The following is an 18,607-nucleotide window of genomic DNA, read 5'->3' on the forward strand; positions in this document are numbered from 1 at the left end:
TAATGAGCCCCTTCCCACCCCCCTGCTTTGGGTGGTGCAGCATCTCCCAGAGGAGAAAAACTGGGAAGCAAACCCAGCAAACCTCTCCAGCTTTCTTTCACTCCTCTACAGGTCCTGACTGCAGCACAGGGCAGCACAGGGATGCTGCAGGGCAGCAGCAGCTGTGACAGGCACCTGGTGCCAGGAAATGCATCCTTATTGCTGAGCAATCTCTGCTGGATCTCCTCAGAGCCGTGCCCAGGTGGGTGGCTTAGCCTGGACACAGGCAGGGTATGATGTGGAGCTCCAGCCCACACCTTTGGGTACAGGTAGGTTCAGTCTCTGCTGGCCTACACGATGCTCATGCTGGCCCAAATTACAGAGCATCAAATTGTTGCACGAGCAGGGAAAGACCTTAAGTGGGTTCACATTGAGATAGTGACCTGCAGCACAACTTCAACCATTTCCAGCAACCAGCTCTGGGGTTGGGGCCAGGGTCACCTTGAGCATCCCCCAAAATACACAATGTCAACCCCCAAACCATCTCACAAAAAGAAAAGGGCCATTTGATAGTAATTCTGAAACAGGTTTGAAAAGATTCAGTTCCCACAAGTAGCTTCTACAGCCTTACCTCTGAGCATCCTTCCCCTGGCAGTGGTACCCAGCATCTCCCCAGGGTGATGGAGCTGACCATGGCCCTTGCATGGCCTCGTGCCAGTTCACAGGACTTTCCTTCCATTTACCATGACTCATCCCTGAAGTTATACAATATTTCAGAGCAACTCTGTAAATAATCTATCTGCAACAGGCTCAAGCGACCCCTGCGTGCACAGACATTACTGCTTTTTCCTCCTGTGGCACTGCACAGCTGAACAGATTTCCTTTCCTGGGGAAAAAGTCCCACAAACAGGGTTTTTAAATGAGCTGCAGGTTTTATTTCTTTAAACACTAATAATAAGTAGTTTCTGAGAGCATTAATCAACCGTAAGCACATTTTACTTACAGCAGAAGACGAGCAAATCAAAGCTGGTAACATTTGGAGGGGAAATGTCTTTATAATAAGCATGGGTTGATTTTGTAGAAGAGGAGTTTTCAGGTGGTGATCCATCAAGACATCCCTTGGCCACTGCTCACTGCTGGGCAGCATCACAGGGGACGTGTCCCACCTCCCTGCACTCATTCTGTTCCAAAACCACCTTCCCAAGAGTCACCAGAGAAAGAGCATTGTGACTGGGAGCCCTGAAAATCCCCTTTACCTCCACATCCTCCAACACCCCAGGTTTTATTTACCCAAACATAAAAGGCATGGCTTATTGGTGAAGTTTTGTGTTTTATTGTGGTTGGCACCAGAAAAGCATTTGCTCTGTGTTATCTCCATACACACATGCCATAGACAAGACTGTGGTAATATTGGCTTCTGTGATTTTTGTTTCAAATTATTCTGAGATTTAAAAAAAAAAAATACATTCACAAACCACCTGAGTTGTTTAAATTCAACAACTGCCTGCGATTTCATCACTGTATGCAAAACCCCATAATAACAAAAATCATCCAAAGCTGTGCATTTGTCACTTGAAGTAGAACAAAAAACACCCCAAAACAGTTATCAGTTTGCAACACAATAAAAGCTCTGGGCTTTATTTGATTTGTATTTTAACCACAATGAAAATACAAAGAGCTGGTGGCAATCAGTGTTTGTGATGGGATTTGAATACCAGTATCGTGATCCTGTGGCCATCCCTACAATCTCCAGGCTGCACCAGCCCAACAGGAGGGTGCCTGATGCTCGAAGAAGGCACCACAAAGCACATCCCGCCTGGTTTTCCCTGAACTCCACATCCTGGGGGTGCCACTGCTGGCAATCCCCGCGGTACCAAACCCTGACACCTTGCCCACAGAATGCTTCAGGTGAGGGTGGCCCGGCCCATCCCATCCCCGCCTCTTACCCTTGATAAAGATTCAAGTTTGACCAAGTCCTGTTGATTTAATCATTTTTTAATAAAGCCATCGTTACTGAGTACACCAAGATTGCCAGTTAAGCTCTCTATATGTCGCTGGAGGTAACAGCGCTGTGATCGACAGCGGAACGGAAAAAAGAAAAATAAAACGAAACGAAACCAAAAAAAAACAAACCCCAACCGAAACGAGGTAGGTTAAAACCAGCAACACAGACCTTGTTATGCGACACCCCAACACCACAGGCGGCCATGCTTGCAGCTACTGAGAAAGAAAACCCCAGATACGCACCGAAAACGGAAATCAACTGAGCAGAGTTTATAAGGACACGATTCAACCCGAACTAAACACACACACACGGTTCGGCACAGATGTTGTCTTTCACTGTATGTTGGGTAATTCCTAGGGAGTGGAGGGGGTGGAAAACGAGTAGATTCAGACCCTTGGCCGAAGAAACCACACATATATATATTTGTTTTAAGCTCTTTACAAGCCCAATCCAGCAACGTGGGGGACAGCTTGTTTCGTGGTCCCCATCCCTGTGCCGGCTGCTCCCACACACCAGTGCCCAGCTCCAGAGTCAGGGGGAACGAGTGCCCACAACCTGCACCGGCTTCATCCGGTGCCCACAGCATCCCGGGAGCCTCTGCAGTCACAAATCCCCCTCAGGGGTGAGGACAGGGCTCCTCTGACCGCTCTGCTGTCCTCTCCTCCTCCGATCCCCTGTCCCGGTGCCCGTGGCCAAGCCCCGGGGCAGGCGGGCACCTCTGGAGCAACAAGAAATGGCACCTCTGTCCCTATCAAGACACACCATTATGTGAAGATCCATATAGAAATATGGATTGACAGACTTGACAAAAATGGTAGCTGATTTTTATTAGTCTAAGGCTAGTAGTTTAGCCATTTAAAATCCATTTCCCAAAAGAGGGGAAAAAAACCTATTATTTTTTCTCTTCTTTAAAAATCCGTTAAGCCGTTGCTGCCAAAAGCAACATGTAAATGTTGGTGAAGGCAAAAGATTTCTAAAATTACCCAGCTATATGGTTATGGCCTTCATCACAAAGATAAAAGGTACATTTATTGTGCTGTCTCTCACCAGATTTAATTGGTAACTTTACAACATACTATATATTTGATGCTAGCAGGCAGACAGAATTAAAAACAGACTTTTTGACACTGTTTCTTTCCCCGTTCTTACAAAGTAGGGGGAACAAAGAAAAAAGTCGAACTAAAAAATAAAAATCAAATAAAACAAAAGGAAAAAACTCATAACCCACTATAACACAGCGTAATCAGGAGACCTTGGGGGGTCCAAGCGTGAAAGTCCATCCCTGGCTGCAGTCCCTGCCCCGGGGCTGGCGGCGCCGGGGGAGCGTGGGCAGGGGGTTCCTCGGTGCCCTCCACACCTGCCTCTACAGTGTTAGTCCACGTGTTTAATGTCCTTTAAATTAGAAATAATGCCATGGCGGTGAGTGCCAAGTGCTCCTCTGTTACCAGTTCATCATGGAGTTTCTGTTGAGGGTCATGAAAAACACTTGGCTGCTTCCTCCAGATCTCACCGATGCAAAAAATACCTGTTTGGAAGGAAAAATGCACTTATTAATACTCAGCGGATGGAGCTTACCCATGCCACACTGGGATTAAATTGAGCCACTCATTAGTAAATGCAGTAATTAAACCTCCTTCTCCCTGACTAGCAAAAAGAGTTTGGAATGCCTTAAAAATACCAGGTTTATCACATTTTACTGCCACAGCATCATTTATTATGAAGTACTAACAAAAGAACTGCTGTCAGTGGTTTGGATCTTGCTAAACATTCACCTTTTAGGTCGATATCTTCCCCAGTGTGAAATGGCTTTTTTTTTTTTTTAAAACTTAGTCCTGGTATTTCAGCTATTCCTGAAAGTAAAGCCCAGAAAAATGACTTCCCTTCAACATGCTCAAAGTGCAGAAAACAGATCAGGATTCTGTATAAAGAACTGGGGTTTTGGTGTTTCTGGAATAATTTGATTCCAAGGGGAGTCTTAACAAACAAGTAAGTACAATTTCCAAATATTGAAGGGAACAATCTGAAGCCTCTGTCCTTAATAAAACCAGAAATTACTCAATCTTACCAGTTTAACCAGTTCTCCAGAAAGAGAAACATCTGAGTTTACTATTTCAAACGCATCAGTGATCAGTTGGTTCCAGTATTTTAGAAAGATCAAGGTGTTTTCTTTCCCCAGCTTTGTTAGAAGTAGATTACACTTAAGTTAAAATTAAATTCAGCTTATTGGACAGCTTCTCATAACAAACTCACTTGCAAAGTTAGGATAGATTTTCCTGCAGAGCTTCAGCCTACCTCCATGCGCCAGGAAGGGCAGCACTCAACTAGTGAGCAGCTGTTCACTAAAGTGATCATGGCCTCAAAGCTCATTTACTGTACCATTATTAAATCCTGCTCTGGGGACTGGTTTCTTCACTGGTTTTGTCATCGTGTCCACTATGAAAGATCTCCCTGCTCCTTGGTCCTGACTTATCTTAGTGAAACCTTGTGACAGGAGGGAACAACACCAGCAGAAAGACTTCAGCATTCAATCATCACTTCCATGCAAAAATGCCTTTTCCTTCAGTAATTTTTCCTCATTCCCTGCCTCCCCTTGCAACACCTGTGGCAGGGGTCACCTACATGACAGTCATGCAACTCTAGTGACTCTCCAGAGCAGTATTTATCACTGCTGTCCACAGAAATGGATGAGGCTGTAAGAGGGAAATAATTTAAGATGCATCAAAATGCATCTAAAGATGCATCAAAATGTTTCTGCATCAGAGCTCAAATCAGGATCACTTACACACCCTTGCTAATATTCAACTTTCAGAGTTCACTTGGCAGCCTCAATTTAATGTTCAGATGAAAGAATTGGGAGAAAGTCAAGCCAAGTCATGCAGATCTCAGCTAGATGTAGAAGAGATCTTGCAGGCTGAGGTCTCCATCCACTGGAGAAAATTAACTGGGACTAGCCTTATGGGCACTGCTTATTAAACTGGACCTTCAGATTAATTATTAACCTCAAGACAAACCAGACATAAGCTTTAAAAGCACCTTGTAGCTCATGGCACACATACAAGCTTTGAAGTGGACTTACCTTATCATTTCTTTCACATAGAAACTTTAACCTTTGAGCTCGCTTGTGCATAAATACTCCATCCAAATGTCCTGTCTCCACTGACCGGATTTCAATAGCTTTCTCTCCCCAGCCCATTATTTGATTGGAATGAATGTAGGCTGTCAAAAGGAAGCGTTTGGCAGGTGTTACAACTTGTGTTGAGTTAAATATTATGCAATGGGCAGAAAAGCTCTCATCAGCTGTTACTCAAAAGCCTAAGCAGATCAATGGCAGAGCTCTGAGGCCAGGCGTGTGCCTGCAGGGACAGCAGCCTTTCCAGAGCACTTTTCATCCAGAAATTGCTGAGAAATTTAAACATCAGCACCATCGCTTCTTCCAGTTCCAGAAGCTGAGGAGCTGGGCAGTGTTTTGCTTCCATGGATTGTGGAGCTGAGCAACAGCAGAGCCAGAAGAGCAACTCAAGGGCTCTCAGCTCCACACCCAGCCTCCCTCCACTCAACACAGTATCCCACCAGTGCAACGGCTTGCATTATCTCACATTTATTTTATACTTCTCTCTTACTCAAAAAGTTCAAATCTTCAAGAAATTACTTGTTTTTACTATAGAGGACCATACTGCAGAAATTTAGCAACTGCACCTCATAGCGGGCTGAGGGTAATCCCCTTTGATAAAAGAGGGAAAGCCCCTTCATCCCAAATGACTCCATCTCAGCATTCTTTGACTCCTCCTCTTACTTGTGGCTTGTATTTTAAGCAGGTGAAGAGGAAGGGTTGACCTACCCACGGAAGTAGGCATTTCTCCCCACTGGAGCACCACGTCTTTAGTTATCCGCCCGTAGGTGTTCACGTAGACACCTTCATCCTCATAGCACACCAGCATCTCCATCCCGTCCGTCTTGGGCAGGATGACAATGGCGTGAGGAGTAATATTGCCCTGAATCTGCAGGTGAAACACACCCTCAGAGTCACAATTACACTGAATGGAGAAAGGGGAAGGGAGGAGGGAGCAGAGCACTGCAGGGAAAAAGCCCAAACCAACTAGAGAACAAAGCCCTCCCTCTATTCCCCACACAGGCACTGGCTTTCAGAGATAAGCCTGAAGGGGAATAAACTGTCATGTTTACCCTACCATCAAAGCTGTCTGACACAGCAAGGATAAACAGGTTCAGTAATTACAGACAGATCACAACATACACGCCCCCAAGACTGATGGCTGACACTTGGCTGGAACACAACTAAGTGACTGAGCTGATGAATCCATCACCAGTTCAAATCAAGGTAAATAAACTCAGAGTTTTACAGGCAGCCCTAGGGAGGAAATATCCTATTTTTTAGCAATCATCCTCTAGCACCAAGGGCAGCTGCATTGACTTTCCACCCATGTCTGCCCTTCCATAGCTAAGACAACACAAAACCATCCCAAACTGCTCCAGTATTTCTCCCTCTGCTTTTGCTAGTTCTCACAGAGGAGACTGCTGCTTGGATCAGATTCAACAATTCCTGCATCTGTTTAGTGATACAGTTTCTCCTAGACCAGTTAACTGTGGGCCATCAGTGCAGATGGAGTTCAAATGATCCAACAAGAAAATCTTACAGAGAGCTCCATTACTGCTCCATGCAGTGTACAGACAAATTCTCCTTTTTGTGGGACATGACAACCTTAAACTTTACTGCTCCTGCACGAGGACAGGAACAGCCTGGGCAGATGAGCATGAAGTATGTGACAGCTCTGAGTCCTCTGGAAGTGGGCACAGGACTGGGGAATGTCACACCCATCACTGGTCCCCACCTGGAGCCTGTCCAAACCTCACTGGTGACCCGTGTCCCTCAGGCAGCAGCACTGCCCAGGTACTCACGTGAGATGGTATATAGATATCATAGGAGTTCCCAGAATCTACATCAATCACATGGAAACCAGTGTGGGATCCAAAGATAACCTTCAGCCTCTGACCCTCTTCTACAGTGAGATCCACGAGCAACGGCTTGTGCTGGAGATCTGCAAAAGACTTTTATAATCCCTTCCATGAGCATCACAGGAAACCAACAAATCTCCATTGCAGCAGCCTGAGATGGTTTTGAAATCGTATTTGTTTGGCTGTGTTTCCTACTAAATATGTGGTTATTTATACTCCTGCCTCTCTGTTCCCCTGTCAGATGCCTCAGAGGGTATTCAGCCATCCCAGCAGATAAGTGCCCACCCTTGCCAAGCCCAGCTCTCTCTCACAGAAGCCTGAGGCCAACACAAGGATTTGGTCTCTAAAGGAAGGAGACAGCTCAATTTTACATGAGCGTGTGTTCAGAATCTCTCAGCAGAGATCCGTGACCACCCACCTCCTCTCTTGGCAGGGATCACTGCTCTGCTTTGGGCAGCTGAAATGAGTCAGTTTAGCACAGACCTACTTCTCCCTGCTCCATCTAACCTGCTGCATCAAGGCTGGGACCAAGCCCCAGCCATGTCCAGATCAAGTCCCATGGCTTAGGGGCTCAGCAGGAGAGTGAAACACCTGTAGAAAGTTCGATCCATTTTGATGCTGCTGAACATTTTGATGCTCTCTCCACGTCCCTGAGCCCCTTTTGTTCAGAAAAAGCTAATGTGACCTAATACTGCATAAGTCCATTTGTGTTGGAAAGATGCAAAGTGAGATTACTCAGCATGAACATCTCCACAAGGCATTGCCCCTTGTGAATTGCCCCTTGGGACTCTTCTCTGCACAAAGCTTGGGATGAAAAGTGCTCTGAAGGACTAAGCACAAAACACCCACTGGCAGGTGGAAGAGGAGGAAGGTCTCACTGAGGAAACCAAGGCAGGTGAAAAGGGAGGAAAAAAGTGAGAGAAAGGGTGGGTCACTCTCCCAAACTTTCTGTCTTGAAACAGAAGGGGAGAGGACCTTGCAAAACAAAAACAGAAAATCATGCCAGCCCATTTTTGTACTGTATGTTAAAAATCAGTCAGAGGGGAAAAAAACCCACCAAACACAAAAAAACCCACAAAAAACACCCATCAAAATCCCCAACTCAGTTTTACTCATATGCATTTGATCAGCTTTCTGCAAATTCCTCAAGTAAAACCTACTCGCATAAACTAATAATAGCACTTCATTGTTGGTCGTAAGCAGAACATATGCAATCTCTTCAGCCAGCAGGGATCCCATCTCCCATGCCTGCCAGGCATCCTGAGGAGCTCAGCTACCTGGGCAAGATGTTTTTCTGCTCTGCAGAGTACAGAAATCTCCTGTATTTACAATTACAGAGTGTAAAAGACAAACATACCTTAAATGCCATAAACTTGTGATATGGTTTAGGAGCCCAGGCGTAGATCTCTACAGCGTTCTTTAAGGCAATCACCAAGAACTTGATTCTTTCATACTTCACTAAAATAGAAACAAACCCAATTTTAAAAACCTTCACTCTTTTTCTGACAAATCTCCAGGAACAGCTTCTCAGGCCATCCCTCTGCTGATTCTCATTACAGAGAGTCCATCTCATGCATAAAGATGAATTCCAAATTTACTTGTGGCTATGGTCTACCCATACTTTTAACAACAAATTGTCAGGTCAGACCTAAGACTAAAGAACAAAACCACATCTCTCCAGACATTTATTTCCACTCACCAACTTTGTAGTGGATGCATCCCTCCAGGTCCCCAACTGTGATCCAACCCTGCTTCTTCTCCACCTCAGGGTCATTGTGTAAAATCCTGTTTCTCAGCCAGGACAGGTAGTACACACGCAGCTTGTTCTTCTTTCCTGTTGGCAAAGGAAATGTCCCAGTCAGAGCAGAGCACCTTTGCATGGACCATCTAGAGGTTTCAGTCACAAGATGACAGAATTTAAGTCCATTTCATGATAAAAGTAATATAAATATGAATTGAAAACAGTAGTTTAGTTGTTGTGTTGAGTTTTTCCTTGGGAAGAAATATATGGAAAGTGAAGCCCAGACCTCTGTCTCACAGGCTGCAGGCAGACACTGGAAAAGCCAGGCTTTTGCTTTCCACAGGCTGTAAATACTCCTTTTCCTATAAATCAGTGTTCACAGAGGGACAGTGGGGCTCAGTGGAGCAGTGATCCCAACCCTGCCACAGCTCAAAGCTTATCCAACCACTCAACTACCTGGTTTCTTCCCTCTCCTTCATACAGCATTAATTCCACCCTGGAGATGAGACAGGAGCTCCTTGGCTTGCGACAGGCACTGCTGTTTGCCAGCCAAGCCTGGTGCTGGGCTCTGCAATGCTGAGGGGCTGCCAAATTTCTGCACAGCTGTCTGCTCTTGGATGGCTGTGACATGGCTGCAAAATCCCTGTGGCTGCAGAGCCCCCATTACAGGGACAGGACACAGCTGACACCAAACCTGGTGAGATGGGACCCAAATAATAGACAAGTCCCCAGGACTCATTCTCAGCATCAGCTTGGGGTTTGGTGCTATTCCCATTCCAGTGTACTAAACCCCTTATCCCTACAACAGCTGTATCCCAAAACCACAGGGGAGCTGCAGACCAGGTAAATGATGGAGCAGTGAGTTTGTAGCTCTGGCTGAATGGCGGGAGCAGGAATTTGCAGGTGAATGCAGAGCAAGGCCAGGGGGTCTTAATGTGAAAGGAAACAGAAGGAGAATATCAAACAATTTCCTAATGGGCACTTCTCTTGCTGCCCTCTGTGAGCTTTGGTGGGCAGGTATCAGCAGGAGAAGGCTGTGCCCCGGCTCTGTCACCTGTGTGCTCCTCTGGGCTGCTCTGCAGGAGGATGCTGGATGCTCTCCTTGGAGACTGGACTACAGAGGTTTTGCTTTTTTTTCCCAGAAATCACCCATGAGCCTGATATGAGCCCTCTGGAGCTCCCAGCTAAACATGGGGACAGTAAAAAGCCTGCGGCCCTCACAATGCCTGGGACAGCCCAAGCACATCTGTGGTCTGAACTAGAAATCTAAAGCCATGGATCATGACCCCATCAGCTAAAGACAAGCAGACCCAAAAGCAGAGGTCTCTGCCCCCTCAAGCTGTGACTATCTCCCTTGCTGGGCCACCTGCCTGTATCCTGCACCTCCGCTGCCCTGCTACAGGAGACTGGAGATGAAGTGCAGTCAGCAGGTGAAGGGAGCAAACTCTCCTGAAAGCAGATTTAACTGATTTGATTCCAGAATACACCACCTCCATCTCCCCTGGGAGCTTCCCTCTAGCACCAGTGAGCAGGTTTTGTCTGAGCTGGAACCACTCAGGGTCTTGTGGCTGAGCAGGTGAAATGAAGGGATGAAAGCACGAGAGGAGCACCTGATATTGTCACGAGGACGTTGAGGCCCTCGAGGACGTCCATCTGCTGGAACCGCCGCCTGTTGATGAGGTTGTAGACCTTGCCCTGCCCGCTTCTATCCAGCAGCATCAGGCCGTTCTCTGTGCCCACCAGCAGATTCACACCTGCAGAGGACAGGAGAGGGTCATAGGTGCCAGGAGCCAGGGCTGTTCCCAAAGGACAACACCTCCAGCTCATCTCTGCTGCCACCAGAAATGGGACCAACCCAGCTAAGGCTGACACCTTCCCTCAGACAGGAAGGGTCACTCCACAGCACGGGGGCATGGAGAAGGGCCAAGCAGAGGCAGGGGCTCCGTGCTGAGGTGACACATCCCCACCCCAGCACCAGGGCTTACCCCACAGGGCAGCACAGAGGATCTCCGAGTTGAAGCGCTTCTTGTACTTGCGGATCTCGGGGGTGTCGCTGTGGGGACGGATGTTGGTGGGGTTCACGTTCACCACCGAGATCTTGCGTGCCTCGTTCAGCTTGGCCTGCTCCTGCCTGAGCAGCTCGCTGGTGAACAGGGCTGGCAAGGGAGCACAAGAGGACAGGGAGGGTTAGATGTTAGGATGGGTTAAGTGTTAGGATGGGTTAAATGTTCTGTCACATGTTTTTTGGGACAGAATGACAATACTCGGTTTGTTTCTCGATGGGGGAGTCATCACTGAGTTACAAGGCATTAGTTTGCCCAAGCAGACGGGAGGGTGGATTTCTGCTGCTCCCTCTTTCCTCCCAGATCTTTCTGGTGGCATTTTGCTGATGGAGGAGAAGAAGCTGGATGGCAGCTGAAGAGGGCAAGGATACAGACACCAGCTACATTTGGAGTGGGTGAAATCTGAGAGAGGTTCACTGGGGTTACTCAGGCTCCCTGAGCTGCTTTCCACAAGGCCCTCCCATCTCAAACTAGCCACTGGCTCTTACCATTAGCAGATGACTCTTCATCCTCATCTTCATCCTCATCAGTAGGTGAGGTCTGATACACTCTGGTGTCCACAAAGGGGGTGAAAGAGGCTTTGGTGCTGCTTCCCATCCCATACTAGAAAATGAACAGCAGAGAGAGAGCTCAGCGCACAGAAGTAACAGTAATTTTGTGCATCTGTGTACATCTCAGAATTTCTAATTAGCAAATAGTGCCTGCCTCTGCAGTGCCCTTTTTGATCCCTCTGTGAACATCTGCTCCTCCTCCCCATAACTAATCAGAAACAAACATTAAATTGGATTTCTGAGTGTTTGTGAGCAACAGAAAATGGGAGGAGCAGGGCCTGGCTCTGCTCTCTCCTCACAGGCAGAAGCACAGCCATGAGGACAGTCAGCAGAGAAGCTGCAGGGCCAGAGGCAGAAGCCAACACAGGTAAAATCCAACTGAGAATCACAGAATCATTTAGACTGGAGGAGGCCTTTAAGATCATCAATCCACCTGTTTACCTGTTTGCATGTCACACATATGCCTGAAACCATCTCTGGGATGTCAGGCAGGCAAGGGTTTGCTTTTCCCACTTCCCCATTGCAGCTGAAGTTGGCAGGATGGTGCTGGGAGTCCCTGTGAAGCCCTGGCCTGGGGCAGCTGGCACAACTTTAAATTGTCCCCAGCATTTCAAGTGGGACTGCAGAAAGGGGCATTTCTAAGTTAACAAAACTTAACCCGAGGATATCACAGGAAATGTCAGAGCCAATACTTTGCTGAGGGAATCTGAAGATGAACAAACTGCAGTGTCACACTGCTTCCTTTTTAAAATCATAGCTTTAAGGCAGAAAACGAGGTTAAGACCTCATCCCAAGCAAAAGGAAATCCTTGTCTTTGGAGTCGAAGTGACGTGAATCCCCCCTTCTCTGAGCAGCTTATCCTTCCTACTGCAGCATTTACCCAGGACACACTTTATAGATGAACTCAGTTTAGAACTGCAACAGCAGCAAAACCCAGCTCACTCTGCAGCAACACTACAGCTCATGATTTTCTTCTCTGGGACATTGTCCCTCTTCTGAAATCAATCTTCCTCAGCTTTCCCCCAGTCATCAAGCCCAGGCTGCTCCCCATGCCCACTGCCACAGTCCCTGTGTGACAGCTGCCACGGGGACAAGTCCCCTGTGCCTGGGGAGATGTGCCATGGGGGAACACCACCACCCTGGCACATCCCCACTGAAACCAGGCTGGGCCTTGTGCCTGTCCTCCAGTGGACCATAATAAAAGGATTCAGGGGCACAAAATACCAGGTGCAAGAGCAGCTTTGTGGCTCGTGACTTTTCCAAGCATTTTGGGGCTGGCATCCATGGGCAAGCCAGCATCCAAGCCAAAGTAAGGCTGCACATCCTGCTTCCCTCCCAGCCTTATTCCTTGACAGCCTGGCTGTTTCCATGGAAATGGGATGGATTTCTAAACAGGACATGGGAACTGAGGCCCAGGAAGGAGTTAACAGACTGCAGCAGGGAAGGCTGCGGGCACAGATACCTCTGCTCTGTGCTTGTCTCCTATCCAAGAAATACACAGATTTTTTCCCTGTGCTGGATGTCTTTTCCATAAAACAATAGCAATTTAAAAAAGAGAAGATTTCAGTATTTGTAGAGATTTCCAGCTGAGAGCCAGGTGCTTTCCAGCAAATGAATTACGAAGAAACCCCTCATCCCAACGCACCCAGCATTTTTCCTTGCTCACATTCTCTTATTCTCCTCAGAAGCTGACATTTTAATAGCTTTCCAAGTCTGATATTTAAATATTAAGACTTTATCTTCCCCCAGGTCCTGTTCAACAGCCTACAAACCTGTGTGGTGGCTTACAAAGAGCATCAAGCTGCAGGCTGAGGTCGTGCTTGCATGAGTCACCTGGAAGCCCATGAACAAAATCCCCAAGTTTCCACTCACACCCACTCCCTGCTCAAACAACTCTAAAAATACAGTTTTAGAAATGGAGAAGATCTTTTTGGTTGATAGTCTATAAATGAATACGTTTAAACCCAGTCCCAGGCTGCATTTCAGCAGCCCCAGGATGATTGTGGAAGGTGTTATTTTCACAATCAACTCTCTCATTGCTGCTTTCAATGCCAATGAGGAAACAGATAAAAACTTGAGGTCAAGTCAGGCACCATCTGTTCTTATGTTTTATCAATGCCCAATTCCAAGAATTTTTTATTTTTATACTGCTAGTAAAAGTACACCATAGAGTGAAAACATCATTTCTATGAAAGAACACAGGATGGCAGAACTTTTGATGTACAACCCACCAAATGAAACAAAAACATTAAATACGATAGCTTAATTAGCACCAAACGGGTTGATTACTCATGAGAAAAATGAACAGTGTTTGGTTCCCAGAGCTAGGGGTGGTAAGCTGGACACATCAATTCCCTTGGTTTATTTGTCACATCTTGTACTAAGACTTTTTACACTTTATACAGCTTTAATGTTCAATATGTGCCTCGAAAACACCTACTAGATAGAAACATTTTGCCATGACAGGAAACACATGACTTTGAAAGTGTGCAGGTCTCTTCTGCTCTGAAGAACTATCTGGAATTTTGCTGGCTTTGGTTTTTGGTAACTTTTTTGGTCATGATATTTATCAGAGGCTGCACAGATGGAAGCTGGGCCCAGTTGAAGCTAATGGCATCACTGGCTCTCATTGCTTCCTCTTATATCCACGTGTCAAAAAAATGGGGCGTTCTCATCAGTTGGCAGCGCTTGTGTCACACCATCAGAACTCCAGCTGGTGGGCTTGAACGACCTAATAAACCCTTCTCCCATCAGCCACAGACCCCTACAGCAGAAATCCATCTGATTCCCTCCTATTTCCACTGCACTCACCCACCAGGACCAGAAACAGAGAGAGCGAAGAGCCAAAAAAGCCAGGGAGGAAAGCAGGAGAGGCCCATCAGGGGGCAGAGATGTTAATACTCGATTCAAAAGCGATGCAAAGGAGAAAGAGGAGCCCCCCCAGCACCTACTTCAGGCACCGAGTCCATGTCCTGTGCATGCGTGGAGACTCGCCCCAGGGCCTCGGTCGGCGTGCCCGCCGGCGAGTGGCTTTGCTGCACCAGGTCGGGCAGATTGATGTGACCTGCAAAGCCATTGCTGGCTGCGTGGCCAGAACGCTTTTTTTCACCAGAGGTCTGCAGAGACACAAGGCATGAGGAAGAAAGAGAAGGGGAAGGGGAGGGGAGGGAAGAGAAAAAGAAGAGGAGAAAAAAAAAAAAAACCAAACAAAACTAAGTCGTCGGCAGCGCCCCGGTTCCCAGAGCAAGCGCAGGAGAAGGGCCCTCTCTGTTCCATCCCCATGCAATTTGGCAAGCAGCAAACCAACCCCCCTGCTCCAGCAGAATTAAAGACAGGATTAATGACAAAGTCAATACAAAGTAGTTAGCCACGAAACAGCAAGAGAAGCCTGATCACTTGGAGACGAGGAATGTAGGGGCAGATTCTGCGCTTGCCCCCATGGGTGCAAACCCCATGGCCAGTTCTCCTCCCATACGGTCACTGGCCACTGGTGACAGCAGAATCTGAGCCCTCACTCAGCATTAGCCTGGTCAGCTTTGCACAGCTGTGGCAAAGAGCAGCCTGACTGCAAGTGCCAGCGCAGCCCTGTCCCATGTTTCTGTGACCCAAACCAGCAGTGAACAGCAGCAGGAGGAGTGGAAGAACCACCAGCAGCTTGTTCTGCACATGAGGTTCTTTGTGAGGTTCCTTGGGTTTCCACAGGGTTCCCCTTCCTTTCCATCCCCTCCCTGTGCAAGGCAGGTGCTGGGAAGTTTCTCCCTCATTTATTCTGCCATTTTTGATGAATCTCACCTACACCTACCTGGAGCTCATCAATGAGATTGTCACAGAGATTTTCCCATTTACTGGGATTTGTGGGAACTTTAACTGGGCTCACCAAGCCCCTGACTAGTACTGATGACATTTATCTTTTGATGGCTCATGACCATCACCTTCAACCACATCTAATCAAAGAGTGAGAAGCTCTTTGCCCAAAGCCCACTGACCTCAGTGAGACCATCCTCTGATGGATATGGTGGTAGTGGGGAAAACACAGTAAGCACCCAGCACAAGGCCACAGTTTGGATTTCTAATCATGCTTTCTCCTCCCAGTGGGGGTTTCCAGCTGCTTGTCTTGCCCATGGCTTTTAAACCCTTCTGTATCCCAATTCTCATACAGCCCTGCTGGCACAGCAGGAGTTTTACTGTTGTGATGCTGAACACAAGCTCATTTCAGGAACAGCTGCCTGTTACACAGGGCCTTGTTCTCCCACTCACCCACATCACCCTCCCTGATTTAGGGACATACAGAGCCCTGGGGATCCCTGCCCTGAACAGCTTTACCTCAGTGAGGGATTTCTGTACCACTACCCCGTCCAAAACTGATGGAGAAAGGCAGCAGACATGCTGGGACTTCTTTTGCTAACTCATTCCTCTTTTCCAAAGTTGCATTCATCTTTTCCCTTCATATGTGAGTATATTAGATAAATGGAATAAAAAACTTAAATGCAGCTCAAATCTTTGTTTACATGTGGTCTAAGCATCCCTCCTTTACAATTGCAGACCCCAAGCTCCCCTCCCTTCTTCTCCTCTCCCATCCACTTCCCTGATGTGCTGGTGGGAGAGTGACTCCCCTGCTCCCTAACCACCAGGGCCTCCTACCCTCTCACCAGGAGTCCAGCTACCCATCTGCACTTCCACCAGCATCACCAGAACGTTCCAGCAACTGGGAAGCCAAAGAAACACTGAGGGAGATATTCCACAGCCACTGAAGGTGCCTGCTCTGCCTCTCTCCTGCAGACCCATCCATCAGCACTGCTCCCACCACAGCCTCACCTCTACAGCACTGGAGCTGGGGACGAGGGCTCACATCCATCTGGGATGCCCAGGGCATCCCACAGCAGGCTCTGAGCAGGACCAGCCTCTGCTAAAAGCCCCCAAATGCTCTACAAATACTGCACAGCTCTAACAGTCACAAGGTGGGAAGGGCCAGGAAGAAGAGGGGAAACTTTGGGCAAGTTCCAAGTGAAGTAACTAAAAGCTGTAAACTGAAGATAACCCCTGCTGCCTGGAGCAATGGTGGGGTTAGAGCAGAGCCATTTGCAGAAGCCTCCTCCCCGTGCCCCAGCACTGCCATTCACTGCTGTTTGTAGTTCTGAGAAACATTTGCACTTGTCACAATTTGCTCCGAGTGTAAATTGCATTAACGAGAGCTCTGAGGAGCACAATTTACTCCCTCATTTTGTGTTCCGGACACACAGCACTGTTAGTTCTTGTGCTTACATGGCCAAAACCTCCTGAAGATGCTCCATGGAAGTGTTTGTTTTACAACTTACCTCCCTCACCATTAAAGTCCCTTCCCTTGAAATATTGCTAAACGTATCTGCGTGGGAAGTCTCCATCCCGTGGGTTGTCACCATTCCCAGGTTGTAGGGCTCGTTGCTTCCAGGAATTCCTGTTGGTCTGGGGACAGAGTGGAAAAAACATTAATGATGAATATTTCCTTTGTTAAACTAGATGGAAAATCCTCTAGTATGGAATTGTTTCAGAGCGGGTAAGGCTCTGGATGTCACAGGAAGGAAGTTAAAAAAAATATATCCACTTAAGATTTATGGGGAAATGATAGATGATGCCAGAAATACAGGGCCAGGGTCAGCTTGATAAACTACAGATACCAAAGAGAGAGACCATTTCTTTTTTACCCAAGGTGTCCTGAGAGGAGCACTGATGAACAGGTAACAAGGAGTGGCACTCCTGCTCTACTTTATATAATTTTTTCTACCTAAAAAAGCTGCAGAAAACTAAAATTTACTCCCTTTAATTCCCATCTCAACCCCTGAAAAAAAAACACCAGAGCATCAGATGACAAATAACAAAGGAGGGGATGGGGTCTGGAGAAGGTGTGGGCAGTGGGACAAGTTGTGTCCTGTAGCTTTCTGCTGTTTTCCAGGTGAAAATGTAGCCCTAACCCTTGGTTTCACCTTGAAATTTCCATGTTCCTACTTGAAGAAGGGAGCTGGAATTTATTAAATTTTAGGACTGCCTGAGATTGGATGTCACAGGTGCTGAGCAGCTCTCATTACTTCACTATTACATTCTTTGCAGCCTGGCTGCTTAAATGTAACTCAAACAAATCCACAAGCAAAGGACAATCACCCCTGGATGATGAGACCTGTTACTTTGCATTTAAAATCCACACAGACCAATTGCTTCCATCAGTGTGAATGCAATACAATCTTTAACTCCTGTGCACACCAACAAGCCCAGAGGCTTGTGAGGGAGCCTGCTCAGTGAACAGCCAAATAAACCTGGATTAATCATGGGATTACTGGTCCAAGGTGAGATCTGAGCCCTGGAGACCCCGAGGTGGGACTGGCTCCTTGCCTGCAATGTATCAAACCTGCAACAGCACAGGCATCACAAAGGCACCCCAGACAACAGCCCACCATACTCCTACAGCACCTTTCATGTGAGGCGCTCACCCCTCCCTTCCATTAGCTTTTCACCAAAGGATGACAAAATAGCACAGTTATTCTACTTTTAAAATAAGAAAACAGGGCCAGAGGAGGTTATATTAATTTTGAGACTGATAAATGAATGGCTGAGGTAGTCCTGAGGTCCCAAATTTCATCAGTGCACAGTTTCCATGAAATTCTGCAAGAATTCCCTGGCCACGGGCAAGAGCTGGCTTGCACAGCTCAAAGACAGGGAGCTGAAGGGAGTCATCGGAGTCTTCAGATGGAGAAATGGTATCTCCAGAGGTGGATGGAATAAACAATCCCTCCTATCCACTGGGACACAAGGCAATGGATAGATTTATCCTGCAGCAGAAGAGACTGGAATGAAGAGCAGCCAAGTGCTCAGGGAGGATACCCAGGGATGTCTGAACGTGGGTTACACAAAGATCACTCAGAAGGTGCAGCAGAAGATGAGATTATCTCTTTTGGCTTCACCTTCCAAGGACAAACACTGAACATAGGAAAGTAAGTCTCTGTTAGAAAAACACCAAAGAACATTGAGGCTGAGCTCGAGTTAAGGTCCCTTTTGTGAAATAAGGGTGTAACTCAGAGGATTTGCTTTCTTTTTCCTGAGACATGGGGCAGTGCAGCTCTGCCTGCAGACACCACTGCATCTCCACCCTGTCTCTGGGACACAACAGAGCCAGGACATTATGGGACATGTGGCATTGGGCTGGCAGGGGCTGGGGGCATCCAGCTCATTGCTGTGCCTGTCATCCCACACATGTGGCTGCAAGGCATCCAGTGAGACATTTACCCACTGGGAAGTGCTGTGTCAAACCCAAGGTGTCTGAAGAAGG

General features: G+C 47.2%; 1 protein-coding gene across 7 annotated transcripts in view; it reads right to left on the bottom strand.

Moving 5' to 3' along the window:
* Nucleotides 1–1,582: 1,582 nt before the first annotated feature.
* TNIK (TRAF2 and NCK interacting kinase) overlaps nt 1,583–18,607 on the bottom strand; it is a 152,446-nt gene continuing 135,421 nt past the window's right edge. For 6 of the 7 annotated variants that reach the window (XM_066325724.1, XM_066325727.1, XM_066325726.1 and 3 more), the window contains 11 exons: nt 16,626–16,752; nt 14,262–14,426; nt 11,248–11,362; nt 10,682–10,852; nt 10,307–10,450; nt 8,655–8,789; nt 8,313–8,413; nt 6,899–7,048; nt 5,823–5,982; nt 5,061–5,200; nt 1,583–3,509 (listed from right to left, as the gene is read on the bottom strand). In XM_066325724.1, coding sequence (XP_066181821.1) covers nt 3,426–3,509; nt 5,061–5,200; nt 5,823–5,982; nt 6,899–7,048; nt 8,313–8,413; nt 8,655–8,789; nt 10,307–10,450; nt 10,682–10,852; nt 11,248–11,362; nt 14,262–14,426; nt 16,626–16,752 — 1,492 coding nt within the window. In that variant the 3' untranslated portion in view covers nt 1,583–3,425. The remainder of the gene's footprint in view (nt 3,510–5,060; nt 5,201–5,822; nt 5,983–6,898; nt 7,049–8,312; nt 8,414–8,654; nt 8,790–10,306; nt 10,451–10,681; nt 10,853–11,247; nt 11,363–14,261; nt 14,427–16,625; nt 16,753–18,607) is intronic. The other variant, XM_066325729.1, reaches the window with a different exon arrangement.

The sequence above is a fragment of the Sylvia atricapilla genome, chromosome 10 (genome assembly GCF_009819655.1).
Source record: "Sylvia atricapilla isolate bSylAtr1 chromosome 10, bSylAtr1.pri, whole genome shotgun sequence".
In the NCBI taxonomy this organism is placed as follows: domain Eukaryota; kingdom Metazoa; phylum Chordata; class Aves; order Passeriformes; family Sylviidae; genus Sylvia; species Sylvia atricapilla.